Here is an 18,240-nt window from a genome sequence, read left to right as displayed (position 1 = left end):
GTTATTCATCTCTGGGAACGCTTAAATGTTCAATTACATTCAATTATATTTACATTATTTATAGCACTTTAAACATTAGACATGTTCACAAAGCAGATGTACAGAAATCCGGATGTAGATTGAGATCTCTAATTAAATATTACTGTACACAGTTAAATAATGCACCTAGTATTTGGATTATGTTCATTAAAAAAAAAAAAAAAACTGTATTGAGGGGGTCGACTGATGTTTTCTAAGCTGCTGACTGCAATAGTTGGAGAAAATAATAATAATAATAATAATAATAATAATAATAATAATAATAATAATAATAATAATAATAATAAGAGGAAGAAGAAGAAGAAGAAGAAGAAGAAGAAGAAGAAAGATCCTAATACTCAGTGCAGGTGAAACCTAATGCAACTGAATTAGAAATGTTTTCTTCACTCTGGAGATATATATATATATATTCTCTTTTTTTTAAAGTGTCTAAAGTGAAAAGTCTGAAATAAAAAAATGAATATATTAAAATTATTGCATATTATAGGGCTATAAATAACTTATTATGTATCAGTTTGCTGACGTTTTCACAGAAAGAATTAGGAACTGAGTGACTGAGTGATTTGTTCCTCCCGGACTGCATATAGTGCGGCACCGACTGCGATACTTTGACCTATAAGTTTCACCATCGCGTTTTTCCTGGTCATTTTAGAAAAACAAAAACTAATGAAATAAAACATTTTGTAAGTATGTATGTCGGGATGAAAAATCTGATCGGCGGTGCCAGAGTGTGTGTGTTGTCTCGGTGCAGACTGCGCATGTGTCCGAGTGTTTGTAGAAATCATTATAACGCACAGAGATTAAAGAGCTGTGTGCAGAGATACAGCTCCGGGCAGAACACAGTGAGAGTCGGCTGTGCCTCAGGGTTCTGGGGTGATACTGCTACCTCAGGTAATCAACTCAAAATAAAAACACACCCCCAAAACACCACTAAACCATTTACATCCTATATATCTCAATGCACATCTGTACTAAATGTCACTGGATCATTTTAATGTAGTGCTGAACTCTGAAAAGAAATACAAATTAAATTAAAGCTTCCTTATTATTGTCGTTGTTATTATTATTATTATTAGTGCATTGTTTTGCAGTGTCCGTGAATCTCCTTAGTGTTTGTGCATTTGATTAAATCCATTCACAGCTGCAATCAGATCTGAAAACAGTCATATCTGACATACTCTACCTGGCCACTTTAATAGGAACACCCATTACACTTCTCTGTCGTGCAGTTATCCATCAGCCGGTCCTGTACCATGTCAGCATTGCGTTGTGTGAACCGTGGAGGTAAAGCACAGTAGCTTCAGTTACTGGAGAAAGAACTGGAGGTAAATGTGAGTCAGTGACATCGGTGCCAGTCGGAGTATTTCAGAAACTCCAGTAGAGTTTGTCTGTAGAGTTTACACAGAAAGGTGCGGAAAACGATAGGTGTTCCTATTAATGTGGCCAGGGAGTGCATGCAATGTGAATAATAAAGTGATCCTCTAATAAACATTCTGAAATCCTCAGGACATTTTCCATTCACATAAACACAACACACGTGACCGACCGTCTGGCTTTAATTCTGCCCCAGTGTTGATTATTTCCCAGTAACTGCACATCCCCAGGTGTTTCATTCCTCTTATAGCAGCTCCAGTAGCTCTGTAGGTTTCAGCCCCACTTTGGCGTAGAGTGGGGACGTGGGGAGCTGGTCCAGTGCCTTATCCTCAGATTCCTAATCCTGGTCCTGGAGGAATCCCGCCCCTGTCTTGCACAATTTAGTGTTCTCCTGCTCTAACACAAAAATTCACACACCCACACACACACAGGTGATGTCTTTGAGAAGTACTGATTTATAAACTCAGCGCATTTCTGGTTCTGCATTAGAAGATCTTCAGTGATATAACGGAGTGTTTAAACCTTCTCTCTTCACATGATGTAAAACTTCTCCCAGATGTACTGTATTGTTTTATTATGTCTGTTTAACGTTATTCCTCTTCATGCTCCTCTGCAGTTCCTCAGCTGATACACGGTGGGAAGCTGGACTTTCTTGTGTTTGATTATCTGTCGGAAATTACCATGTCCCTCCTCACAGCAGCTAAAGCTAAGACTCCTGTAAGCAATTACACTTTCTGACTCACATGATCTGTTAAACATGAGGGTGTGTGTGTGTGTGTGTGTGTGTGTGTGTGTGTGTGTGTTTCTAATAACTATATTTATATACTTGAAAGGTGTTAATGTTGTGTACATAAAGAAACTTTGCTCTGAAATAGTGAACCTCCAGTTTCACGCATGCTGAGATTTAAGGCCAGTGTTTTGCGGAGGTCACTGGATTCGGGGCACGAGGCGGGGGACACACTGGACGGGGTACCAACCCACCATAGTGTACAATCACACACACACACACACACACACTACAGACAATTTGGACATGCCAAGCAGCCTACAGAGCATGTCTTTGGACTGGGGGAGGAACTGGAGTACCCGGAGGAAACCCCGAAAGCACGGGGAGAACATGCAGAATTCGCACCCACAGGGCGGAGACGGATCCAACGCCTAACTCTAGAGGTGTAATGCAAACGTCCTAACCGCTAAGCCAGCGTGTCCTGATGTTTTTCATGTCAGATATCAGGACTGGTTCAAATCAGGAGCGTGTTTCCTCTCGTACACATGAACTTCACACATGACTTATCACATGACTCACATTCGATTTCTGATCTCTTCCAGAACATGGGATACGCTCCTGATTTCGTTCTGTCTGCCATTTCTCCGTTTATCAAGGACATCAGCCAAAAAGGTACGAGTGCAGAGCCGAGAGCAGCGAGTATAGTGTATATATTATGTTATATTATATTATATTATAGTTATGTTAGTTAAACACAAGAAATGAATGTTAAAGCACTAGGAATAAAATCTAAAAAAGCTCAAATGTTTGTCTGTTTTAGGATTCCTTTCATTAAAAAGTAGGAAATGTAACATCCTTTAATCTGACATAGTTGTAGTTTAGTCTGAAATTTACTGTATTAAAAATAATTTATGGGAATTCATTTGAGTATGCAAATTGGTCAGAGTCTGAATGCAGAATTCTTTTAAGAAACAGATTTAAAAATCACACACAGTCTCCTCTGAAAGTATTGGAACAGCAAGGCTAGCTCTTTTGGTTTCACTGTAGACTGCAGACATTTGGGTTTGAGATCAAAAGCTGAGACGATAGAGATATTGTACTGTGTTGCGTTGTGCAGGTATCCGTGTGGTTAGTAACGCCGGTGGAGTGAATCCTCTCGCGTGTGCAGCTGCTATACAGGAAGTGGTGCAGAAAGCTGGGCTCAGTTTGAAGGTTGCCGTGGTAACTGGCGATGATTTAATGCCACAGGTGAGAAACAGTACCTGCAGCGCTGTGGAGAAAAGGTCTTCCCTTGTATGAGACGCGGTTTCCTGCATTAGATCAACAGCGTGTCAGTTCGTCTTGTACATAACACATACAGTCAGACCCATAAATATTTGGACATCGACAAAGTTATCGTTATTTTATCTGTCTACTGCGGCACGCTGAAGTTAAAATAAATGATGCGTATGAGCTGAAAGTGAAGAGTCAGCTTAAATTTCAGGGGATTTACATCTAAATCAGGTGTATGTTGTAGAACTTACAGCACTTTTGTGTTTTTCTTTTCTTTAGAAAGACTCTCTGAATATGTTGAAGATGGCTGATACACACGAAAACAAACCACTTCCCAAAAACATACACAGTATGAATGCATATCTGGGGTAAGATAATATTTCTTTAAAATAGGTTAGGCTTAGTTTTTCAGAGAAGCTGCGTTCCTCACATCGACGCTGTAGGCAGCATTTCCTTGCTTTAGTAGATTTCTGAGTTCATCCAGATGTTCTGGTTTGGGAACGCAGTGATTTCCTTAACTGCGGTGGCGCTCTCTGTGCAGTAATGAATGGGATAGTACAGGACGGGAGGTGTATCGCTCTAGATTGGGGTTTTTTTGCGAGTACGCTCCAGTCTGTGCTCAGAACCGTCCTGTAGTGGTGGCATGGCTCTCTCAGACTCTACTCTAATCCTGTTAATGAGTGGCTCGTAAGCTGGCAGCTTTAACAAAGAAAGATGGTCAGCCTGTCCTGGATGGGGACAGGGCAGGGCCTTTTATGCGTTGTTGACCTTTGTGTAAACATGGTGTGGTGTGTTCTTACCCCTGACTGAGTATTTAATAATTCTGGTGGAATTTTGGATAAACTGACCCGAGGTTTTCCTGATTGAAATCCCCTGCTGCAGTGAAGTGAAGCCTCCTTCAGGATGTGAGTTCTGTTGTTTACGAACCTCTGAGGGTTATGTGTTTATTTGAGATGTCAATAAAGTCTCTCCTCCTGTCCTGACTGTGTGACTGATTAAACCGTGAACAACACTGCTTCTCCAAGCTCACTGCTTTTCTTTTCTTTTCGTTTTGCTTCCTGCAGTGCGGTCCCCATAAAGCGCTGTCTGGATCTCGGGGCTGATATCGTGGTTACGGGCCGGTGTGTTGACAGTGCAGTGGTGCTTGGACCCCTGATGCATTCTGTACGGTTTGTCGTAATATTTTTCATTAGTAGTAATAATAAAAAGTCACAGCTAATAAAACAGCTTTAGACTTTTATAAACTTACCTGCTGTGGGGATTTGCTCATTTTTTCTACTTTTCTCATTTTAAAATATTGTTTGAGTTTTTATGGCATATTATATATAACGTTTTAACATAAAATCTTTTTGAATGTGTTTTGTGACAGTTTGGCTGGGATCAGAGTAACTTTGACCTCTTGGCTGCTGGAAGGTAAACACACATTACAGTAAAGTGTGTGTGTTCTGATGCACGTTATTATAAGATCCAGCTGAACTCTGTGAAGTTTTGTGAATTTAAACAGACATTTTAAATGTATAAGTTTGTTGGACAGTACTGAGTCGTGACACACTTCTGTCTTTGCTTTAGTCTTGCAGGTCACCTGATTGAATGTGGAGCCCAAGCGACTGGGGGCATTTTCACCGACTGGCACACGGTTCCGGACTGGTACGCGGTCGCTGGTCATGTTGCTCCTGTTGCTTTTCTTTAAGCTCCGCTTTGTTCTATATACCCGTACTGTACTAAATACATATTTACACATAATAGCACGTTGCTCTTTTTCCAATTCTTTAGCACTATATAATATTTCTGCTTGTTTGTTTATTGTTTTTTCTTTAATAGGGATAATATGGGTTTCCCAGTGATCGAATGTTCCTCTGATGGCTCCTTCACGTTGTCCAAACCTCCCAGAACTGGTGGTCTGGTGTCCTTTGGTACAGTAGCAGAACAGTTAGTGTATGAAATAGGCGATCCACGTCATTACCTCCTGCCTGACGTCACGTGTGACTTCTCACACGTCACCATTACTGAGATTCCAGGTGAGGAAGAGCGTTAAAGGATGTTGATGGATTCCTTCTGTGATCTTAATTTCTAACGATTCCAGTCAAACAGTTCATTAAGACGCGCGTTTATCCTGGTCTTCGGTTAGGAGCGATGTTTAATAAGGACTATTGATCGTTTCCGAATGTATAAACATGACATCTGTGCAGCATTTTATTAGTAATAATAATGAATCATTAATAATTGAAGGTGTTGAAGGAGGAGCAGTTAGAGTGGGTGGAGCCAAAGGATCACCACCATCAGGTGACTACAAGGTAACACTTCCAATAATAATCAAGCGGCGATTTTCTCTGTGCTGAATGCATTTGCGTACACTTCCAAAATATGAACCAGCTATAATACGCCAGTCTGACGCTTCCTCTGTGACTCGCACGTTAGAAAATTTTGTGTTGTGTTGTGACGTGACGTGACGTGATGTGACATGTTGTGTTGTGACGTGTTGTGTTGTGACTCGATGTGTTGTGTTGTGACTTGATGTGTTGTGATGTGACGTGTTGTGATGTTGTGTTGTGACGTGATGTGTTGTGGCGTGTTGTGATGTGTTGTTGTGTTGTGACGTGGCGTGATGTGTTGTGATGTGACATGGCGTGATGTGAAGTGTTGTGATGTGACGTGTTGTGGTGTGATGTGACGTGTTTTGTTGTGATGTGTTGTGTTGTGATGTTTTGATGTGATGTGATGTGACGTGTTGTGATGTGGCGTGTTGTGACTTGTTGTGATGTGGCGTGGCGTAACGTGTTGTGACGTGGTGTGTTATGTGGTGGTGTGTTGTGACGTGTTGTGACGTGGCGTGTTGTGATGTGATGTGGCGTGGCGTAACGTGGTGTGTTATGATGTGACGTGTTGTGTTTTGACGTGGCGTGTTGTGACGTGTTGTGATGTGTTGTGACGTGTTGTGATGTGGTGTGTTATGATGTGACATGGCGTGTTGTGACGTGATGTGATGTGGCGTGGCGTAACGTGTTGTGACGTGGTGTGATGTGATGTGATGTGATGTGGCGTAACGTGTTGTGGCGTGATGTGATGTGTTGTGATGTTTTGTTGTGTTGTGATGTGACGTGATGTGATGTGGCGTAACGTGTTGTGACGTGGTGTGTTATGATGTGACGTGGCGTGTTTTCTGACGTGAAGTGTTGTGATGTGAAGTGTTGTGATGTGGCGTGATGTGATGTGTTGTGATGTTTTGTTGTGTAGTGATGTGATGTGACGTGTTGTGATATGGCGTGATGTGACGTGATGTGATGTGGCGTAACGTGTTGTGACGTGGTGTGTTATGATGTGACGTGGCGTGTTGTGACGTGAAGTGTTGTGATGTGAAGTGTTGTGATGTGGCGTGACGTGATGTGATGTTTTGTTGTGTTGTGATGTGACGTGTTGTGATATGGCGTGATGTGACGTGATGTGGCGTAACGTGTTGTGACGTGGTGTGTTATGATGTGATGTGAAGTGTTGTGATATGGCGTGATGTGACGTGATGTGGCGTAACGTGTTGTGACGTGGTGTGTTATGATGTGATGTGAAGTGTTGTGATGTGACGTGTTGTGATGTTTTGTTGTGTAGTGATGTGATGTGATGTGTTGTGACGTGGCGTGTTGTGATGTGAAGTGTTGTGATGTGACGTGATGTGATGTGTTGTGACGTGGCGTGTTGTGATGTGATGTGACGTGATGTGATGTGATGTGTTGTGACGTGGCGTGTTGTGATGTGATGTTTTGTTGTGTAGTGATGTGATGTGACTTGTTGTGATATGGCGTGATGTGACGTGATGTGGCGTAACGTGTTGTGACGTGGTGTGTTATGATGTGATGTGAAGTGTTGTGATGTGACGTGTTGTGATGTTTTGTTGTGTAGTGATGTGATGTGACGTGTTGTGATATGGCGTGATGTGACGTGATGTGGCGTAACGTGATGTGACGTGGTGTGTTATGATGTGATGTGAAGTGTTGTGATGTGACGTGTTGTGATGTTTTGTTGTATAGTGATGTGATGTGACGTGTTGTGATATGGCGTGATGTGACGTGATGTGGCGTAACGTGTTGTGACGTGGTGTGTTATGATGTGACGTGTTGTGATGTGGTGTGTTATGATGTGATGTGAAGTGTTGTGATGTGACGTGTTGTGATGTTTTGTTGTGTAGTGATGTGATGTGACGTGATGTGATGTGTTGTGACGTGGCGTGTTGTGATGTGAAGTGTTGTGATGTGATGTGATGTGAAGTGTTGTGATGTGATGTGATGTGAAGTGTTGTGATGTGTTGTGATGTTTTGTTGTGTAGTGATGTGACGTGATGTGATGTGGCGTAACGTGTTGTGACGTGGTGTGTTATGATGTGACGTGGCGTGTTTTCTGACGTGAAGTGTTGTGATGTGAAGTGTTGTGATGTGGCGTGATGTGATGTTTTGTTGTGTAGTGATGTGATGTGACGTGTTGTGATATGGCGTGATGTGACGTGATGTGGCGTAACGTGTTGTGACGTGGTGTGTTATGATGTGACATGTTGTGATGTGGCGTGACGTGACGTGTTGTGTGATATGGGATGTTAGTGTAATGAATCGTGTCACTGGATTTGAGAGCTGGTGTAGCGTGCTCGTGTAATATCCAGCGTTCCTCACAGGTCGAGAGTAAGATCACAAATTAAACACCATTCAGCGATGCTGCAGTTTGATTTTAGTGATTAAACCATCTTGAGGGTCCTCCAGAATTATTGGCACCCTTTATAACAGGATGTGCTAGTTTACAACCTGGTTGCCTCTGCCATGACGTTAAGACTTGGCTGAAGATGATGAAAATGTAGCAGAAATGTAATTACCCATGAATATGAATGTTTGAAACTATGCAGGATCCCTGCTTGATCAGTTTCTACCTCAAAGCAATGCCATCAGATCGCTGTTATTCTAATAATTATACTGTCATTATATTCCTAACCCCTAACCCTAACCCCTAACCCCTAACCCTAAGGTCTGTGCCACGTACATGGATGGTTTCAGAGCGACCGCGGTTTGTCCTGTGGTCGGCCCTCGAGCTGCACAGAAAGCCAGGAAGACCGCAGAGAGCATTATTAAAAGGTTTGAATCATCACATGCTGCGTTTCCATCATTTATTAACATCAATAAACAGATCAGATCATAGCAAGGGCAGTTTACATATTTTTATACGAATAGTTACTGCTAATAGGATTTAGTTCTTATTAAACTCTCATGAATTCTGTACATTAAAATTTCCATTCGTAACCTTTTCCATCTGGAGCCCGCACCATGAGGATGTCTCAACCACAGCGCTGTTTCTCTTTTAAACCTGAGAGAGGTTTTTATTGTTGTTTGCAAGAAATGAAGCTAAAATCTGCTGTTCTGTTTAGGACCAGGCGAATGTTCAGACAGCTGGGATTGGAGGATTACAGTGATGTGAATGTTAAGGTTCTGGGTGCTGAGGATACGTACGGACCTCACGCAGTCAACACCGTAGGTTTATCTTTACAAAGCTTTACTGTCTGTGCTAGTAGCTGTAAATAACTTTAAAAGCAAAGTAGTAAAAGACGAATTAGATCACACACTAATCTACGTGCACGAGTCACCAACCAGTTCTGCTACGTCCTCTAAGCTTAATTTTTGTTCATAATGTCTCTGTAGACGTTTACTGAGAGGTCGTAGGTGACAGGAGAAGGTGAAACCATGCCAGATTTTCTTGCATTTTTGTGTCAAACAGTAAATGGGAACTAACTGCAGGTAGGAACTAAAGGTGTGAGTGAGGAACCCGAGAAATGTCGGACCACGTGCGCTATAGGATTGGTCTGAGGAATCGTTCGAGCCCGTCGTTTAGATTTGTTGCTCTAACGTGTCAAACCTAATTTGCATAGAATTCAGAAAATTTCAGTTCAGACGTTGGTGAAGTTGCAGCTCGGTGTCCGTGTCGTGATGTTTGACCCCCACGATGTTCTCCACTACACTGTGAATCAAGTGAATCGTACTCATCAATATATTTTGTGCAGGATCTTCGGGAAGTGGTGCTGTGGATGGCTGTGCATCACAAGCAGAAGAAAGCTCTTGAGTTTTTCTCCAGGGAAGTGGCTCCAGCAGGAACTGGCATGGGTACGTAACAGCACGTGCACCGTTCTGCATCCGTGTGGAGGTGCAGGTGTGACACAGACAGAACGGTTTGAGGAAGTCAACTGGGCAACAAATGACAGGAACCTGCCAGTCTGTTAGAACCCAGAGAACGTTTAGGAAAAATGGACTGGAGGGCCGTGTGGTGGTACACACAGCTCACAGCTCCAGGGTTCCAGCTTCAGAGTTTCACATCTTCTCCCTGTGTCGGTTTTCTCAAGGTTCTCCAGTTTCCTCCCACTTCCCAAAAACATGCCAGTAGGTGGCGTATCTGTACTAAATTACCCCTAGGTGTGAATGAGTGTGTGAAGGTGTGTGTGCATGGATCAGCGTCCCCTCCAGTGTGTATTCTGCCTCACATGCACAATTCCCGGGATTGACTCCTGATCCATGACCAGGATAAAGTGCTCACTGAAGCTCAATCATCTAAATTCTCTCTCTTATTTTATTTCCTAAACCTCTCAGCTCCTGGACTCACAGGAATTGTAGGAGGCCGACCTCGAGTGTGAGTATTTTTTACCTAAGTAGAAATCATAATGAAAATGGACTTGTTTTACAGTTAAGAATGAGTTAGTGTTCGCTCCATACGCAGGTCACCGGTACTGAAGCCGCTATTCTTCCTGCATCCTAAAGCAGACCTGAAGGTAAAACTCTCAGAACTTACATTCTTAAACAGATTCTGAAGTTGTTCAAACGCTACAGAAACATAAACGTTAAGTTCTGAATAAGATTTACGGTTTAGCCGAAGCATTTAGGCTAAACGTTTCTCGGCTAAACCAGCATTCAGAACAAACACACATTAAATTCACCGAAGGGGAAAGGACGCAAGACGTGAAAGACGTAGATAACAAGTGGAGGTGACTGTGGTCTCGTTGGACAGTAAAAGAACGGAGGAGTTTCACACATCTGAAGAAATACAGCCTCCTCGTGATGTACAGCAGGATGTTCATGATAAAATTCTGTTTTTTTTCTATTAAGCAATGTTAGCATGTCTGTGTTTGAATAAATGTGTTCAGCTGTAGATGTAGCTGATGTCTGGTTCTGGACCATAGAGTTTAACTTCAGACATATACGTACAGTATGTAGCTCATATCCGTCAACACCTCCAGACGATTAGGAACATCTGAACATTACGGAGTGGTGTGGAGATAGATTCTGCAGTGATTGATCGTCTTTAACCCACTTTGTGTTTCTTCTGTGGCTGAGAAAGTGGAACTATCACTGATATGTGAGTGATTTTAGGTGGACATCCATCTTAATGGAGAGTTGATGGAGACGTACAGAGAGACGGAGTGTTCTTCACCTAAAGGTTCCTCCTGTGTCCAAGAGCAAACTCTTTACATTCCTACAGGTTTGTTTGATTTCACTTGGAACGTTGTGTTAAATTAAATGTCTGGGTAATCCTACACAAGTTCCTTTCCTGATTCTGAGAACTGCAGTGTTGTGTTAAAAAAGAAACCAAATCAGTACGGCTTTCGAAAAACTCTCGCAGCATTCTTTTTTATTAAGCGGGCACACACACACACACACACACACACACACACACACACACACGCAAACACACACACTTTTACAGCAGATCACTTCATATAATACACTTTCTATCTTTATAATTAAGGATGTTAAAAAGGGTGGAATGTTTCTAAACAAGTCTAAAGAGAAAGTCCAGTTAAATACGGTCTTTATTGTACGCGGTGTTCGAAGCTCGGCCCAAAAGATCAGCTAGGTAAAGACGGTTATATAAGAGCTGCTCACACTGTTGTTCTACACAGCTCATTCTATACAGCTTGTGTTCCCAGGAGGCTTTGTGTGTGTGTGTGTGTGTGTGTGTGTGTGTGTGTGTGTGTGTGTGTGTGTGTGTGTGTGCGTGTGTGTGTGTGTGTAAGCCAGTGAAAAGCACAAACTCTTTTCAGTGTTGTTTTGGCTCGGCCGGTCATGAGCGCTTTATCCTTCAGCCACTTTGTGGTTCAGTTTAATGAGCAGCAGGATGGAGCGAGTGATCACCATCCGTATATTACAGAATAAAACTATAACATGTTCAACAAGACACACACACACACACACACACACACAAAATGAATAATCCTGACAAAAACTTTATTTTAAAAGGTTTATAATTATTACAGTCATTTAATGATTGAATGAAATTATTTATTCCTTTTGCAGAGAGAGAGAGCGAGAGAGAGAGCGAGAGAGAGAGGGAGAGAGAGCGAGAGAGAGAGAGGGAGAGAGAGAGAGAGAGCGAGAGAGAGAGAGAGCGAGAGAGAGGGAGAGAGAGCGAGAGAGAGAGAGAGAGCGAGAGAGAGAGAGGGAGAGAGAGAGAGAGAGGGAGAGAGAGAGAGAGAGCGAGAGGGAGAGAGGGAGAGAGAGAGAGAGAGCGAGAGAGAGAGAGAGGGAGAGAGAGCGAGAGAGAGAGAGAGAGGGAGAAAAATCTCTGAGAAAGAAACTAAAACGTATTGTAGCGTTTTCCTTCGATGCACAGATTATACACAAAAAACTGTTATTTTGGTTCTCAAGACAGCAAATGAAATGCAAAACCTGTCGTCCATTCATTACCCCCCCCCGCCCCCCCCCCCCCACACACACACACACACACACACACCCTGTGGTTTATTCAGGACAGTAACTGTCTCCTCTTCTGAACAAATGTACAGAATGCAGGAGAAAAATAGCTTCTGTAATATAAAATATATAATAATTAACTCAATAGATAACTAAATAACTTCTATTCCTGGCCCAAGTTTTTTTAAATCTTGATAAAAGTTTTATACAGTGATAAAAGTATTTGGTGATTTCTTCAGTTTCATACTAAAGTTTTAGATCTTCAAACAAAAGACAACAAAACAAATACAGTTTATTTTTTTATTGAAGAAAAAAAAAAGATCCAATACCTATCACCCATGTGAAAAACTAATGGCCTCCTTAAACTTATAATCTGTTTGTGCCACCTTTAACAGCAATAACTGCAATCGAACTCTTCCGATAACTGGAGATCAGACTTTCACAGCTCTGTGGTGGAATTCTGGCTCACTCTTCACTGCAGAACTGCTTTAGTTCAGACACAGTGGAGGGATTTCGAGCATGAACCGCCCGTATAAAGTCTTGTCACAGCATCTCAGCTGGTTCAAGTCAGGAGTTTGACTAGACAACTTCAAAACTTTCATTTTGCTTTTTTGGGTCATTCAGAGGTGGACTTACTCCTATGTTTTGGATCATTGTCTTGCTGCAGAATCCAGTTGTGCTCGAGATTAAAATTACGGACTGAAGACCGGACGTTCTCCTTTAGGATTTTCCGCTAGAGAGCAGAATTCATGTTTCCCTCAGTTACTGCACGTTGCCCAGACCCTGAAGCAGTGGAGCATCCCCACACCATCACACTTCCTCCACCATGCTTGACCGTAGGTATGATGTTCTGTTTGTGGAATTCGGTGTTTGGTTTACTCCAGATGTAACAGGACCCTGTCTTCCAAACAGTTCCACTTTCACCTCATCAGTCCACAGAACATTCTCCCAAAAGGTTTGAGGGTCATCAAGGAGTGTTTTGGTGAAATTCAGTCGAGTCTTAATGTTCTTCTGGGTTATCAGTGGTTTTCACCTCACCACTCTTCCATGGAGCCGTTTTCCCCCGGTGTCTTTCTGATAGTGGAGTCATGAACAGTGACCTTTATTGATGTAAGAGAGGCCTGTAGGTCCTTCGATGTTGTCCTTGGCTCTTCTGTGACTTCCTGGATGAGTCGTCGCTGTGCTCTTGGAGGAATTTTGGAAGGTCGGACACTTCTGGGAAGGTTCGCTACTGTGCCGAGTTTTTCCATTTGGAGATAACGGCTCTCACTGTGGTTCTCTGGAGTCCCAGAGCGTCTGAAATAGCTTTGTAACCCTTCCCAGACTGATGCATTTCAATCACCTTCTTCCTCATCATTTCTGGAATTTCTTTCATCTTTGGCGCAGTGTGTTACTGGGTAAAACCTTTTAACCAACTTCCTGCTGATGAGAAAGTTCTATGTAAGTGTAGATGTGATGGAACAGGGTTTGCAGTAATCAGGCCTGGTTGTGTCTCGTCCAGCTGAACCCCGTTATCAATGCAGTGTCATAGATTTGGGGAATTAGTAACTACGGGGGCAAATACATTTTCACACAGGCCCAGTTGATATTGGATAATTTTTTTGCTTCAATAAATAACATCATTATCATTTAAAAACTGTGTTGTGTGTTTACTCAGCTCGCCTTTGTTTTAATTTCTGAAACCATTTAGTATGAGATCTGCACACACACAGAAGACCGCACTGTATGAGTCAGGAGTAATGCATGCAAGTAGACCTGGCTGCGGCCTGCAGGACGGGGCGGAGCCACCACCGAAACGTGCAGCCCCGCCCCGTCCTGCAGGCTGCAGTCAGGACCTTCTCAACGCATGGATGAATGATTTTGTTTGCACTTGTGCTTCTCAGATTTGCCCAGCGGCCCTTGCAGTTACAGACTTGAAGACTTGGCTTATACACGAAGTGGAGATAAAGGAGACGCTGCGAATATTGGTGAGGTGTTTATCAGGTTGTTTTTCATGTGCGTTATTTACTTTATTACTCATTTATTTTTACTTGTTTTTTTTATTTATTGGAAATGCTTTCACTTCTTCCTCATTCTGAGCTTTTCCACTTGTTCAGTAAATCACAGATGTTGCTTTAAGTCTGCTAATGTGCTTTTATTTTAATATAACTTTTATTTATGCTGCTTTAAGTGAAAATATTTTAGAGTAAACTTTAATGATGCATTCCTTAATTAAGGCATTAAGTTAAGACGTTCGGAGATAAGTGTATAAATATGTTATTTCTCTCTTTATTTATCTACACTGAGGTTTTGATAGACTTCTGGCTCTATTTGCTTCATTTATTGTTGAAGAGATGAGATCGAGGTAACAGGAGAGCGACACGTTTCATACAATAATTTACTTGGCCATTCATTTCAGTTGTTTTAGCTTAACTTGGATCTTACATCATTTGCATACAATTGAGAAAAATAGATTTTCCATACGATTAATTGTACCGTATCGTTGTTTATACAACAAACATTTAGAAATGATTTCCTGTGTTTGTAAGCTAGGTGAAAAAGGGAAATAGAATTTGTGTAAAGCTGATTTTCAGGGAAAAAACATTAAAAATGTATAGTTCACCTCATGAATAAACTGAATGAACAACATTTTGATGTTTCAGGAGTTATAGCAAGACATCCACTTTACTTTCCGTACCTGAAGAGGTTTTTGACTGCTGAAGTGGTGGAGAAATTCTTTCAGCACCTGATTAAGAAGGAAGACGGCGATCTGCCCTCGGTGACCCGGTAAGAGGTTTTGACCAGCATTGATTTTTTATTTATTTTGACAGAAATATACTCTGACATTTCTGTTTTAAGAAAACATTCATATATTTCACCAAACTGAAGTGGAAATGTATATTTATTTTTTTAACCTCCTCATGAAGACGTCTCACACCATGCCAGCGAAGTGCGACTTCCTCACACGGTCACGTCACGCATGATGCTGTAACGAAACAGACGTAATCGCTATCGATGCAGTTTGTAATCACATAGTGGCTGTTAAAATGTCTGCCGTGCTCCGGCTCCTTCACGTCGTCGTCGTCATCAAAACAGACAGGAGCGCTTTTTAAGAAGAAGAACAGAAGAGAAGAGAGGAAATGAATCAGGGCCTCCACGGCTGTCCGTGTCTGAGACCGGGTGGGAGGGGCTTACTCACTCTTCTTATTATACAGTATAGTCGAACATGTGACGATTCTCCAGGATGAAACGTTCATTAATACAATAACGAGTAAAGACGAGTTAGAATTCTCTCAGAGGAAATTTCTTTTATCTTAATGTCTGTAAACTGCTCTGTTCCTCTCACTGTAACCAGCCATGAGGGCAGACACCGTGAGGGCAGACACCGTGAGGGCAGACAACATGAGGGCAGACAACGTGAGGGCAGACACCGTGAGGGCAGACAACGTGAGGGCAGACAACATGAGGGCAGATACCCTGAGGGCAGACACCGTGAGGGCAGACACCGTGAGGGCAGACACCGTGAGGGCAGATATTGTGAGGGCAGATATTGTGAGGGCAGATACCATGAGGGAAGATATTGTGAGGGCAGATACCGTGAGGGCAGATACCATGAGGGTAGATACCGTGAGGGCAGATATTGTGAGGGTAGATACTGTGAGGGTAGATACCGTGAGGGCAGATACCGTGAGGGTAGATACTGTGAGGGTAGATACTGTGAGGGTAGATACCGTGAGGGCAGATACCGTGAGGGAAGATATTGTGAGGGTAGATACTGTGAGGGTAGATACCGTGAGGGCAGATACCGTGAGGGTAGATACTGTGAGGGTAGATACTGTGAGGGTAGATACCGTGAGGGCAGATACCATGAGGGAAGATATTGTGAGGGTAGATACTGTGAGGGTAGATACCGTGAGGGCAGATACCGTGAGGGTAGATACTGTGAGGGTAGATACCGTGAGGGCAGATACCGTGAGGGTAGATACTGTGAGGGTAGATACTGTGAGGGTAGATACCGTGAGGGCAGATACCATGAGGGAAGATATTGTGAGGGTAGATACTGTGAGGGAAGAAGCACACCTGTGTCAGTGTGGTGTAAGGGGCAGGGGGTAATAGTGTATGGGGTAATAGTGTATACATACACACACACACACACACACACACACACACACACAGGAATCGAGTGCTTTAATGTACACTTTAATAACAGCCTGATTTCTCACAGGTTCGAGTTGCCCGGTGTTTGTGGTTTAAACTTCCTGATACGCAATTCACTTGGAGGAGGAGGGGTGGCATCTTTAAGAAGTGACCCTCAGGTAACACACACACACACACACACACACACACACACAGTTTAGTTTGACCAGAACCCTGGTGTGTTTTCCCCTCTGTGCGACTCTTTAGTCAGATGAAAAGATAGTGATGGCGTTCGGGTCCGAGAGCGTCTGATCAAGGCGGTCTTGGTCCTCTAAACAAGACAGAGTGAATCGACTCTGAATCGACTCACCTGCAGGAAGTGACTCAAACATGCCGTATTGTGTTGCAGTGTTTTTGTTTTTTGTAGATTTTTGGGGGGAGCTGCTAAACTGAGCCAAAGCACAGAGCCGTAGTGCTGCAGAAACGACTTATTAATATTATTATCTAATCATGTGTTCAGCGCTGACTCTGTTCTCTAAGCTCGAGTGATTTTTGTCATTTCCGGCGTATTTCTGAACCGTGAATGGAGTTTTATGAGGAGGTTTTCAGCTCTACACACACCCCTCAAACAACTTTAGTTTGTTTAATTACGTGCAGAGAGAAAGCAAAACAAACCAACTCGCAAAAGTGAGCCAAAAAGAATCGCATTTTGTTCCGATTCGGATCCGACACACAGATTTATAGGCGAGAAAGTGCACTTATAAACTAACGAATATAAAATAATACTCTAAAATGTGAAAAAGATGTTATGTAGAGTAATTAATTAAAACGCTGAGGTCTGGACCTGGGAGCTGCTCACAGCCTGGGGTTTCTCTCTGATTGTTAGAATTTATTGTTGACAGCTGTGTTTTATTTTTCTCTCTCCTAGGGAAAAGCTTATGGACAGATGTTGCTGGACTACAGACTGACCGGACTACCTGACCTCACCTCGCTGGTAGACTGAAGAAAGATGATGATCCGAGCAAATATAACGAAATACGTCTCAAAATTTCAAAGCTAGAATCTGTGTTTCAGGTGACTCGGTGTGAACAAGCCACAGACTGACAGACGAACTAAAGTAGCATGAGCTAATTATCTTCTTATCCGTTTTATACAAGAGCACATGAAGCTTAAACAGCATTAACTGCCTTCACTACAATTACTAATAGAATTATTCCACAAAATTAGGCCCTTGTGTAGTGTGGAGTGAAACTTGTGGAGTGAAACTCCACCCTGAATCACATGAAGTATGTTCATATTGACGGATTAGTGATTCTGGTGCTGAATTTTCATTATTTCTGTGAGAAGTTAGCGGGTGTGTGTTAGCGGCTCTGATGTCACACGGGGACACTGTTATTGTTATTGCTAACGCTAACGCAGTTACAGTGGAGTTTAACGGCATAAAATATGATGCACATTGCAGTAACAGTCAGGTTTCGCTTTTCCCTTTGAGGATCACATCTGCGTATGTAGTTAGTGATGTACGAGACGATGAGTTCAGTGTTAGTGTGAAAGTTGAAGCTTTGGAAGCTGATGTGTTTGAGCAGAGTGTACAGGAGAGAGAGAGACAGAGTGAGAGAGCGAGAGAGAGACACAGCGAGAGAGAGACAGAGTGAGAGAGCGAGAGAGAGACAGAGCGAGAGAGCGAGCTGCACAGAATAGCACAGCGCTCCGCATCGCTCTCTTTAGTGGGAGAAATATCACTGCAGCTCTGTCAGAACGGCATTGTGGGTAGTGTAGGAAAATAGACAGACATGATCATGAAAGAAGATCTTAGATGTTTTTCATTTAAAGTAATGATGTTTGCAGAGTGACGTTCTTAAGAACTAACGTCTATTCGATTTAAATAAAAACGTATTTTTATTAATGTGAGTAACCTGATTCTAACTCATGATTCAGTTTCCTCCTGAATCTCATTCTCCTTTTTTCTTCAAACAAACAAACAAACAAATAAATAAACACACCGGTGCA

General features: G+C 42.4%; 1 protein-coding gene across 1 annotated transcript; it reads left to right on the top strand.

Moving 5' to 3' along the window:
- The first annotated feature begins 647 nt into the window (after nt 1-647).
- lratb.1 (lecithin retinol acyltransferase b, tandem duplicate 1) lies at nt 648-18,240 on the top strand. Its single transcript, XM_053615678.1, has 20 exons — nt 648-930; nt 2,030-2,130; nt 2,743-2,812; nt 3,258-3,388; nt 3,692-3,780; nt 4,477-4,576; nt 4,782-4,825; nt 4,982-5,059; nt 5,234-5,430; nt 5,642-5,706; nt 8,411-8,517; nt 8,808-8,910; nt 9,438-9,537; nt 10,018-10,057; nt 10,145-10,196; nt 10,795-10,903; nt 13,998-14,081; nt 14,757-14,880; nt 16,319-16,409; nt 17,159-18,240. Exons 1-20 carry the CDS (start codon nt 729-731, stop codon nt 17,231-17,233), a joined length of 1,962 nt encoding a protein of 653 aa, XP_053471653.1. The 5' UTR covers nt 648-728; the 3' UTR covers nt 17,234-18,240.

This window comes from Ictalurus furcatus, chromosome 26 (genome assembly GCF_023375685.1).
Source record: "Ictalurus furcatus strain D&B chromosome 26, Billie_1.0, whole genome shotgun sequence".
Taxonomy (NCBI): domain Eukaryota; kingdom Metazoa; phylum Chordata; class Actinopteri; order Siluriformes; family Ictaluridae; genus Ictalurus; species Ictalurus furcatus.
Note: the sequence above shows the minus strand (reverse complement) of the source record. Positions and strands in the feature narration are given on the sequence as shown.